The 12362-nt window shown below is 38.6% G+C and overlaps 1 protein-coding gene and 1 pseudogene across 2 annotated transcripts; one reads left to right on the top strand and one right to left on the bottom strand.

The window, feature by feature from the left end:
• The first annotated feature begins 370 nt into the window (after window positions 1-370).
• On the top strand, window positions 371-1966 carry LOC149007876 (UDP-glycosyltransferase 87A1 pseudogene; annotated as a pseudogene). The gene is made up of 2 exons (XR_016175283.1): window positions 371-990; window positions 1076-1966. The product of XR_016175283.1 is annotated as a UDP-glycosyltransferase 87A1 pseudogene (transcript).
• A 741-nt stretch (window positions 1967-2707) lies between these two features.
• SFGH (S-formylglutathione hydrolase) lies at window positions 2708-11904 on the bottom strand. Its single transcript, XM_089165196.1, has 7 exons — window positions 11663-11904; window positions 10920-11037; window positions 8578-8625; window positions 7820-8016; window positions 7613-7711; window positions 7453-7518; window positions 2708-3400 (listed from the first exon to the last, which is right to left on the bottom strand). Exons 1-7 carry the CDS (start codon window positions 11801-11803, stop codon window positions 3224-3226), a joined length of 846 nt encoding a protein of 281 aa, XP_089021322.1. The 5' UTR covers window positions 11804-11904; the 3' UTR covers window positions 2708-3223.
• Between the last annotated feature and the right edge of the window lie 458 nt (window positions 11905-12362).

Raw genomic sequence — 12362 nt, 5'->3', positions numbered from 1 at the left:
TAAAGATCTTTGAATGGCGTGACAGATTTCTTGGAAAAGGTGGAACTTTGATTAAGTTACATTTGTTTGGCCATGTACCAACCAGTGACTTCTACAAATTGCTTAGCAGATTCCATAGTTTGCATAAGTTCTTCTTCCAATGCAGAAGATCATTTCACTTACATGGAGAAGATCTCATTGACTTCACACCCATAGCGGGACCATCTACCAGATTTGCAGATCATTTCACTTACATGGAGGAAGATCTCATTGACTACACATCCATACATACCAGATTTGCAGACCATTTTACTTGATGGGGTAGATCTTTCCTCTTTCATCAATCTACACCCCCCCCCCCCCCCCCAAAAAAAAAAAAAAAAAAAAAAAAGGCAACTTGATTGTCAATTAACTGTGTATAAGTGAAAGAAAGCTTACAGAGTCCTCACAGACTTAACAGGTGAAGTTTCTTCCAAAGCTCCAACAAGTTGTATCAGACTCCGGCAATGTCTCTTGGTGGCTTATTTGATAGAACCTCAAGGTGTCACCTAGTAGCAATACCATACCCAGGTCATGGTCATGTCAACCCAATGATGAATGTGTGTACCCTTCTTGCTTCTGAAGGCTTTGCCATCACATTTGTAGTCACTGAAGAGTGGCTCACCATTATCAGATCTGGATCTATTCCGACCCCAGCTAACATCCGGTTTTGCACAATTCCAAATGTGATCCCATCGGAGAAGACCAAGGGATCGGATTTCATCGGCTTCGTTGAGGCTGTTTCCACAAAGATGAATGCTCCATTTGATCAGCTTCTTGATCAGCTTGAGCCACCTGCAACTCATATCATATCTGATACTTTCTTGGGATGGCCAGTAGTCACTGGTAACCAGAGAAATATACCGGTGACTTCACTCTGGGTGTCATCGCCGGCATTGTTTTCCTTGCACTATCATTATCATCTCCTTTTTGCTAACGGCCATCTACCAGTTCCATTTGATAAAATCTCAGGTAAAACATATTTCTCATTCCAAGTATTTGTTTGTTTCTTAGCATGAAATGAATTGCTGAACCTATTTGCTTTTATGCTTCACAGAAAGGAAAGATGAGATCATAACTTATATTCCAGGAATCCCTGCAATGCGCCTTGGAGATCTACCATTCATTTACTTTCACAAGACTGAATTTTTGAAGAAGGTACTGGAAGACTTCTTCTGGGTAAACAAAGCACAATTCATTCTTGTTACTTCCTTCTATGAGCTTCAACCCCATATGATTGACACCTTAAGAGGAACACTTCCAATACCCATTTACACAATAGGTCCCTCTATCCCTTTCATGTCACTTGGGGAAACAATCAAACCCTCTGAGACCAGCAATGGTGATGCTGTAGATTACCTCAAGTGGCTGGACTGTCAACCCAAAAAATCTGTCCTGTATATCTCATTGGGTAGTTACTTTCCTGTGTCTCCTACACAAATGAATGAAATTGGAATGGGGTTGCATAGCAGTGGTGTTCGATACTTGTGGGTTGCCCGTGATGAAACTCTTACGTTGCAGGAAACTTGTGGTGAAATGGGTCTAGTAGTGTCATGGTGTGACCAATTGAGGGTCTTATGCCATTCATCTGTAGCAGGGTTCTTGACACATTGTGGATGGAACTCAACACTAGAAGCCATTTACGCTGGGGTGCCAATGCTCACTTTTCCCCTGATGATTGACCAAATTCCTAACAGCACATTGATTGTTGAAGAATTGAAGGTTGGCTTGAGAGCGAAAAGAGGAGATTGGAATGGAAAATGTGGTTGGAAAAGATAAGATTGCTTGCGTTGTTAAAAGGATGATGGAAAGAGATGAAGGAGTCAAGGTGAGGGAAAGAGCTGAAGAACTTCAAAGATCTTGTCAAAGAGCTATACAGAAGGATGGATCTACTTTCGCAAATCTCCATGCTTTTATAGAAGACCTTGCAAGCATTAACAAAACTTAAAATTTGATAATCCAGAGTAGGTGATGCTGATTACATCACTATTGAGGTTATCTTTTTGGAGTGCATTTCTTGAGTTCTATATTGATCAAATCAAATATCAAGTGGATAATTTTGCAGTCACATTTTCTATATTTTTCTGCCCAGTCTCCATTTATACGTGTTAAACAACATTATTTTCATACTCATCAACACATATTTAGGAGAAAAAACCCATCTCTAGCCTGAATAAAGGACCCGAACTGTTGATGAAGTCTTTTCTCTGCTTTATGCAATAACTTGTTACTACTTTTGACTCGCCCACAACCAAGTAATCCATAAATGTCCAACCATGCCCATCTGTGACTTCGAGTCTGATTTCAAAATTGAAATCATGTTTGCGAGTTGGAATTACCTTGAAACAAAAGTTTTGGATATAAATCCCAGATGAATGTTAATCCTTTAGGGAAATAAAAGTGGGGTGGAAAAAAATCTTGAGAAACAAACTTTTCCAGACAAAAATGCTTGTTTGGTGATGTGGCATGCTAATAAAACTCACATTTAACATTTTTTCACAAAATTCCTTCATTTCCTTTCTTTCTCCCTCACCTCATTACATATATGGCTCATATTTTTTTCCCACCCCTTTTTTCTCACCCAACCTTTGCAAATAAATGCAACCTTAGGCACCATTTGTTTGCAAAGGTAGGGTGAAAAAGAGAAAAATAAATATATAAACTTAAAAAGAAAAAAAACAATTTATAAAAAAGTATTAAATATTGGTCGTGAAAAAAGTTAGCACACCACCTCAACTTGATGCGCATTTTGCAATTTGGCAAAATATTCATCATGTTAAGATTAATACAATAATCAAATGCGCTCCACTTCTGGTAACAGATACAGTTTTGGTCTCACAAAATGCAGTTCAACCTGCCAACTAACAGCAGAGAAACAGCAGATTGAACAAACTTACCAGCAGCCTATTGATGCAGCATATTAATCATGTTAAGATTTCAAATAGGTCAACCCTTATAGGTAAGGACTCAAGCTTTTGCAGATATTTCCTCAGCCACAAGTAAGAAGATAACATTCTCCACACACAAAGCAAAACTAGGAATGCGTTCAGGCAATATACAAGTGCGAAATTCTCCAGTAATCATTCAAGCCCAAAGGCTTGAAGTTGCAAAAGTTGTGTTTAAGTAAACCAGAAAATGGTTATTCAATCTAACAGAAAGATCAAATAGTCTCATCCAAAATGCTCAAATTTCTCCTGAGACAACATTACAGAAGAGCCTGGGCATGGTGGCGAATGTGATCATCGATGAAGGTTGCAATGAAAAAGTAGGAGTGGTCATACCCAGGCTGCCTCCGCAATAGCAATGGAACATGACTGTGCCTGCATGCCTCTTCGAACTTGTGTGGCAGCAGCTGATCTTTCAAGAACTTGTCATCCTCACCCTGACCATACACATCGATCAATTACTACAAATTTCATGCAAAATTATAAAATGCATAAACATTTCCCTCTTCCTCATGGCTTTTCTTGGAAGCTAGGAATTCCCTATGTCCATGGCTGCAAGCCTCACAGACAACTTCAGGCTTATGGTTTTAATTAAGGACCATCATTCAACATACAACTGCATATTGGAAGTTGCAATCCATTCATAGCATAATACAAATGCAAAAGTGATGTCATCAAGCAAACAGTGACTTTTGAAATCATATTTTCCCTTTTTAATTATACCTCCAGTAAACTACACAGTATTACTAGAGTAAAACAAGAAAATATTTGCAAAGCTTGGAACTAAAGCTCCGCCTAGAAGATAAGTCAAAAGAACAGGGCTCCTTAGATGATTCATTATAAAGGCTGAACTGAAATGTCCCTAATTTACTTATCCTATATATTGTGTTGTACTCCTTCAGATGGTTAGGAAACAGATTCCTGTAAAAAGATGGGGGGAAGGAGAAAGTTCTTGCAGACTCTACCCGCTTCTTTTTCTTCTTGTTCATTCCTTCCTCCCCTGGTCTATCTTCTCTCATTTGGATCCTAAAAGGAGACTCCTTGTACTGCTAACTGCCATCTATCAGCTAAAGAAGCAATGGCCCCATCTACAAGTATGGGAAAGACGCCTACCATCTGCTCTAATTGGCACCCAACTGTGAAAAATCAAAGGTGGCTCTCTGTGTTCAATATGGTGAATTGTCTGCATTTATCTCAGGGAATGATGAAGGCACAGAAAGCTTAATTTGGTGACTAAAGCAATCAGCCCAGAAGAGAATAGTGAGAAACATGGTAAAGGAGGAAAACAGAGGAGGAATGTTCCACTCTCCAATAATGTGTAATAAAGACATCAGCTACAAATCCATACAGAACCTTATCATGGAACAAGAAACGGGATTGATCTGGGCGATAAAATCAAATTCTTGGGAATAGTTTAGACTATGCAGAAGCATTCTTTGGGTCACAAACAGAGATTACTCTTACTCATAAATGGAGCAAGATTGTAGAAGCCTTTGCATGCTTACAGCTGCTATGTGACCCCCCTGGGTAAGGCTCACAAATTCAGTTAACACGTTTGCATCATCAGCTAGCCATGTCTTAAATTCCAGACAGATTTCAGTTCCCTAAATGTTAGGGTGCTTAAAATTGTTTGAAAAGGTAAGATTATTTGAGCATGGGACCATGAAACGAGGGGAAAAAGAAGCACTGACGTATATGGTGGGGAAAAAGAAAACTCAGTTATACGGTGAACCATTTAAAAATTTAAAATGTGTTCTTGCAAGGGGACTCTTGTCTACCCAACTTTAAGGATGCATGTGTAAAAGGCACCTACAGGCTACAAAGCTACAACAGGTAAGCAGGAAAGGTTTTTCCGTTTTGAACTTGATAATAAAGAATACAAATGAAAACACAAGCAGAGCTAACAATATCTTTGGAGTATGGAAAGAAATGGACAGCAAGAAGTGATGCCCCCACAAAGTGCCACTTGCTGGTAAGGAAAGGATTGTGCAAGTCCACAGTGTTTATGCTCAAACCAGCTGAGAACTGGACTTGAAAGTCACAGTGAAAACACCATACAACTGGCCATCGGTTCCAATGGGGGCAGCTATCCAGTTTAAGATTGAAGGCTGGTTTAGCAACAGTTGGCAGTAGGCACAACCTCATGGCATCTCTCAAAAAGTGCCTCCAATTTTGAGTCTACAGTTAAAAGTTACAAACCAGACAAAATGTGAAGAAAGAAATGATGTCTACATTGCCTCCAGTTTAACATGTCTTATAAAAGTAATCAGCATAAAATTGAATGGTGAACCAGCTTTCCCATTGTAGGAAGATTTCCTGAAGAATAACCCAAAAGAATATAAAGACATCTTTAGAAAAAGTTGTTTGGCTTCACACAATGGTTGGCCAACCACAATTGTATCCTGAGGTCAAGGCAATGAAACAACCTCTCAGAAAAATATTGTTGACATGAGGCTGCAAAGTAAAATACTCCCCCACGAGTTTGCTTGTATGTAAGCCTTCGGCTTCACCCTTTTCTATCTTCTCAAACCAATGAAGTGAAACTATACTAGGAGTACAACAGGGTGGGTTTTGAAAACCCAAACCTAGCCCAAGTTCAGGTCTGTGATATTTCAACCCGGGTTTGCCCTGCATGCTTCAAACTAGACTGGGCTTGGCCTATTCTATAATTAAAACATTTGGTTAGCACAAAAAAAAACTCTCTTAGTCCTTTCTACTTTCCTAGGAGTCACACAACAATCCTTCCCCCAAATCAAAAAAAATAAAACATAAAAGATAAACATAAAAAAATCCTGGCCAAATTTAAGTAAAACATATTTAATGTGGGGGTAAGAAGGGAGGGCAGGGCATGCATACCTTAGGTCTTGTATCTGGTATGGCCTCAAACAGAGCTGATTGGAAGGCAAGAATCCATGTAGTCGACCCCATTTAATTAGGGTAAAAGGCTTATTGGTTGTTGTTGTTGTAAGAAGGGAGGGCAGGGTTGGCCAAAGTCGGGGTCAACTCAAGGCCTCAGTCTAGGCCCAGGCTGGGCCTACAAATCTCAACCCTGACCAGCCACAGGTTTTAAATTTAAGCCCAGGCCCAGCCATGGACATGCTCAAGTTTGCCAGGCAAAACTTGCATCGTCACTTTAATGATAAAATCCTTTCTACATTGACTTAAAAACAAAATTCTTAACCGCGATCTCACCAATCAACAATAAATCTCTCAATCTTCACTACACTAACAATCTCCTGCAGACAACAGGATTTGGTAAACCACAAAAATGCCACCTATTTTGTGCTAACACAACCACCAAAGATTATTTACATGCTATCCACAAGGTACACAAGTATGCCTACAAGACATCTACCATCAATTCAGATTGAATATGAGGGCTTCTATTAGGTTCTTCACAGACAAGATTTCTTCCCTGTCAAGATCTGACTAGTGATTAAGGAACTGGATGCTAACTATTAATCACATTTAGAAAAAATATTACCAGCTATTTGAAGATGGAAGCAATGCCCCCTCCCACACCCCCCAAATGACATATATATATATATATATATATATGTGTGTGTGTGTGTGTGTGTGTGTGTGTGTGTGTTATAATAGAAGACCTCCCGGTCGCGAAGCTTATCCAGGGGTCAAAATGCCAAAATAAGTGATTTTAACCCTTCTAAAAAGAAAACCTCTTTCACACTCATGTCATGTCGAGGTACTACAAAAGAAAAAACTGCAAAATCCAATCCAATTTATCGTAATCAATTAGTTAACATGTTGGTTAACCGTATTCTGAAACACGGGAAAAAATCATTGGCTTATCAAATTATCTATCGAGCCGTGACGTTTATGGTTTCATATCTCAACAAGTGCAAGGAAAGCCATGAGGGGAGTCATTCCCTCTGGGGTTCTCGTAGGGAACTCAGTTGTATTCCCTAATGTCCTGCTATTTATTGACAAATTGACAGAACCCGTGGCCGCCTGCCTAGTGGGGGCGGCTCCTCCGTTGTGGGTAAACGGGAAACCCGACTCTACGAACCCGAGGAAAGGCTGCACAGCAGCAGTAAGGGCGTTAAGACCGGAGCTTTTTGTAGTATACATAAGTGTGTATATATATATATATATATATAGCTACAAAAAAAATTTCCAGGTCAGAGTGACCACCTCTTGATCAAGCATTTGCACATAATTTATTAAATGGTTGCATCTTGTTATAACCATTTATGTAAACTAATTGAAACATTACTTTTTGTTGATGTAAGGGTAAATCCTGTTATTCCACATACACTGCATTGATTTTTCAATTTTTGAAAACTATTTTTACCCCTACTAAGTTCAAGAATAAGACAAAGGGGAAAAACATAAAGGTTAAAATATTGCAGAGACTGACCTCGGTAACAAGATTTTCCCTTTATTTATTGGGTTATGTTTAAGAACAAGTCTTTAGTGGTAAAAGTTTTAAGATAGATAAAAAGACTCAAATCAAAGAAATTTTGCTGACCTGATCAATTAGAATAGTAGCTGAGACATTCTTGTATTTTGTGACCAGGAAAGTAGCATCATATTCCTGCATTTTTTTTATTACATCCTTGTCACATTTAACTCGAGGCCCTAAAAAATAGCACATAACCATTCCATGGACACAGTTCAAAGGATCATACCTCCCATTCAGATTTATCACCACCTAAGTAGTTTGAGAAAGCCTTCTGTCCCCACTGGCAGTTTATAGGATTGCAAATTGGTGCAAAGGCAGACACTGACTGAAAAGTCAAATGGGAAATAATAATAATTAAGCATGCAGCAAAAATGTGTCACTAAATATTAAGTACAGGTACATCTCCATCAGTTCTAAAATTACTACCAACTACCTTATACTTGTCCAGGTTTTTCAGGTAAATTGTCAAGGCTCCATGCCCACCCATTGAATGCCCAAATATTGCTGCCCGTGATGTATCAAGTTGTTGAAAATTTTCACTGAGAAGCTTCGGTAGTTCCTTGACAACATAGTCGTACATACGCCAGTTCTTCCACTTCTCTTGTTTAGCATTAAGATAAAACCCAGCACCTAGATAAAAAGGCAAATAGAACTCAAGTGAACGGAAACTAAAGAAATTTTTTGTCAAAGAATCAAAAGTATATCTTCCTTACTACTACTATACAACTGATGGACATGGTGCTTCTAAGAGAGGCCTTTAAATGCCCCTGTACGAAGAAGTGATTCAATCTACGTCAAGGAATTAGAAGAACTAGGGGCACACCTAAAATAGACTAAGGAGAAATGGAGAGAAAAGATGGATAGTTTAGGCCTTGTATCTAGTATGGAGTCAAATAGAGCTGATTGGAAGGCAAGGATCCATGTAGCCAACCCCATTTAGCTGTGAAAAGATACATTGTTGTGCAACTTGGTCATAACAGTATGTAATAGAAATTTCAAGCAAGTATTTATCATAAATGAATAACTAATCAGATTTATCCCCAGGTCAAAAACATGATTACGACTTACGAGGTTGTCTTATGGAGCACCTATATAAATTTACTTGGAGATTATGGTTTGAAATAATTATCTAATTTCTAGTTCAAAAAGTTTTAACATGATTGAATGAAAAGGTGATAAAAGCTTGCATACTTAAACCAAAATCCCAGCTGTCTGCCTCCCCTTCCACATTCAGGCCCCCTGAAAGTTAACAAAAAATGGAAGACAGTCAGCACATTAGGTAAAACCGATTAAAACAAAAGGTATTGCATATTCTTATGTCCTTCAAATGATAATAGCATGAATTGATCCTGATTTTAAAGGAATTATAAGAATCAAACACCAATTAGAAAAAGAAAAAAAAAAAAAAGTGGTCATGCACATGGAGAATTTCTAAGCTCACATGGTTCCATGAAGAATACATAACTTAGATACCAATGGAAATTTTAGTCACTAATACAAGAAACCCTATGGAGTGGTTGAAACACCTCTAGAGTCTCTTGACCTAAACATGAGGAATATAACTAAAACCCTACACCCTTTAGCTTGTGGTTTCAAAAAATATTAACTATCATGCCATACACAGCCTCACCATTCCATAAATGCAAACATATGGAGCAAAAAAGGACCATGTATACATCTTGCCTTCAATTTTTTATGCAGATGGATCACTGGAGGGCCTTTTACCAAAGAAAATATAGACTTGTCAAGGATTTTCTACTTCTTTGATTCTATTCATACTTGAAATAAGAGTTTTGAGTGGCATGTCAAGCAAAGTTATTCGAATTGGATTGCATGTGAGTTCTGTAATACCCACCTATTTGAGCTTCCTATGGTATCTTATCATTACTGGCAAACAGACATTGGAAAGACGACATAAATTTCTTCTGAAGGCCTCAAATGACCAACGCAAGTTTCAATTTTTGAATTAGGCTGACGTCTGGAATCCATAGAATGGAGCATCAGTATGGATAACGAAGTGACTACTCTCAACAAAGCCTTGCTATCAAAATGGCTTTGGAATTAGCACAAAACACAAAGAGTCTAGAGCTGCTGCAGAACTAGACCTAGAAAATGTAAGGAAGATTGTGTTTTTCTGTTAGCAATCTTCTCATTTATGATCGATGTCTTTTGGATCCCTTCTTGAGCCAACACATTATTTCTATGGAAAAAGAGCATATCTTACTTAATTTTTTGAAATTGATTCCCAAACCACCCTATGCTTGATCTGACAATGCTTCACATTCTCTTATACAACTAACAACTCACTTCTGAGGCAAGAATAAGGCTGTACAATGGGAGCAGCCAAGGAGCATAAATTTGGTGGCCTTGGAAATGGCAGAGATCAGCAGTCGCATTAGAAAACTTTGGCTTATACCTCTTGGGCCTACTCGCAGGAGGGTACCAAATGAAAGGAAAAACAGGGCCTTCAACAGTTACCATTTGAACTAGCACATTGTATGGTCAAAGGGAAAGACAATTACCAACCTTAGGAACTCTAGTTTGTCCACTACCAGGAAGATGACCAGCTTTCCCTTTAATAAAATAACAAACTGATGATAAGTGGCCACCAGATACTTTTGGGCAACGCCTGTTACGACTCTGTATAGTACAGAAGCCTTCTTAATAAAGAGCAAACCTGGTGCATAAGGCTCCCACTACTGTGGGATCTGTGGAGAGTCATTATGTACAGAGGCCATCTCAGTGAGATAATATTTTTTTCACTTGATTAAGAAGGAAATGAAAAGATTGTAGATTACATGCCTCATATATCTGTTCAAAGTCACAAAGAATGTTATTGCTCAAAAAATTTGCTACTGTCTGCCAAAAGTGCTGATGATAATGTTTTACACTCTACATACATACATACAGAAGCACATCCAAGCAACCCAAGTCAATGGCAGAAGATGGTGCATAAGGAATTTCTACCAATGTTTATATCAATAATTTTCTTTTCATTTTTTTTTTTTTTTTTTTTTTTTTTTTCTTTTTTCTTTTTTTGGATGAATGAAATAATCATTAACCAAAAGTCCCAAACAGGGAAAACATAATGGACAAGAGAGGGAGAGACGAGAGGAAAAGAAGGGGGGGAGGAACCAATTTACTGCTCAGTAAGAAGGGAGAACCTAAACCCCAGGAGACAACAATAGTCTTATTCCTTGGGGTATCTGCTACTAGGGGAATGGGGAAGAGACTAGACTCTAGAAAATACATCAAAACAGATGACTCTCCAAATCGTAACAAAAGATCTAGATTTGGAGGTTCATCTTCTCAAATTTTACTCCCACCACCGGTGAGAGATGAACGCATTGAACATGTGATCAATTCACTTATTTATCCTAGATGCCAAATACTCCCTACATATAAATTACATACTGAATGGAACTGCTAGTTTCTCTTTCTATACGGACATGTGTCATATACAAGGGAGAGTAATGCATACATACGGAAAGGATTGAAAGAAACTAACAGTTATAAAACAACATATAACTTACTTGGTGATGTATCAGTTACGATTAGTGCTATACCCTCACTTGAAGCAACACGTTGAGCTCCTGATTTTGAAATAAAATTTTCGTCTGTGCATGTAAGGCCAGAGAGCCAATAAAGCACCTATGCACAACAGCAGCACCAATTTAAGATTTATGGTTTGACAAAACTGTATCAAAAAATCAATCAAGTGTACATCGGGAACACATAATGAGTGATCCATTGATTCACAGATATGATCAGATAGAGAAACCTGCGTGTTCAACTTTGCATGCTTCCATGATGTGACGCAAATTCTACCCAAAAAAAAATGATGTGACGCAAATTCATATTAAGATTCATCTCTACGCTACCATCTAGCTGACGATTCACCCAAAAAAATTAATTCCAGAGACTTAAATCCTTATATTTTTGGTGTTCAAAATCATTATTTTTTGCAGTTACTGTACCTAAAATTGTGAATTAGATAATTCCCTGACTTCATTGAAAAATCAACAATCTACCCACGAAAATACATAACCAATAGAAAATTTAAGATACATCAAAAGCAAAAAGTAGTCTCGTGCATGAACAAGCGACTCGGTTTTTCAATACGAGGCATATAAACCAAAACCCTAGTAATGAAATGGAGAAATGCATCCGATGACAGATGAAGATTCAAATCTGACTATCCTTTTTTATGGTATACCGAGAGAAGGTTGGGAGTGTAAAAGAAAGGTTACAGATTGAGGGAGGGAGGAGAGCTTACAGGGACTTTCTGAGAAGAGCAGGCAGGGGGGAAGTAAATGTGGAAATTCATGGAACAACCCAAGGTCGGACTGAAATGCTTGTATCTCCTGTTGTACCCATCAAACATCTTTGAGCTGCTGATCTCTTCTGGTTTCTCCATTGTTCCTTCTTCTTCGTCTTCTCTCTCAGAGCTCCAGCAGAGTGGCAGTGAATGTCAATGATTGTATCCTCTCTCTCTCTCTCTCACACTCTCTCTGTGGTGCCAATGTAGTGGGTAAGAGACACTCCTCACTCCACCGGGTCCCACACTCCCAAGTGCTTGCCGGCCTGCGCCACGTTTTCAACCAAAGCGTTAGGGACCAATATCAGGTCCATTTATCCATTTTCTTGCATATGTGTGTCATATATCCTAGCATAATAGAAATCCATTTATCAATCACATCAATCAGCTGCTGGAACACATGGCACACATCTGTAAGGAAATGGATGGTTCATTTCTCACAAGAAAATGGACCTTATAAATTCCCCAAAGCGTTATCCGCCACGTTTTTTCATTGGGCCAAACTTAACTACTAGCCCAGATTCTCAACCTAGAATCTGAGCCCAGTCCATTTATATCTTTCTTTACTAGGCCAACCCAATTATAAAGAAATACGCACCACGATTACATCCCTTGCCGCGAGGGGATTCAAACTCTGACCTCCTATGTGGAAGCGTTG

Source organism: Hakea prostrata, chromosome 8, assembly GCF_041222555.1.
Source record: "Hakea prostrata isolate BN-2017 chromosome 8, UWA_Hpros_2, whole genome shotgun sequence".
Classification (NCBI taxonomy): Eukaryota; Viridiplantae; Streptophyta; class Magnoliopsida; order Proteales; family Proteaceae; genus Hakea; species Hakea prostrata.
This window is presented reverse-complemented; position numbering and strand designations above follow the sequence as displayed.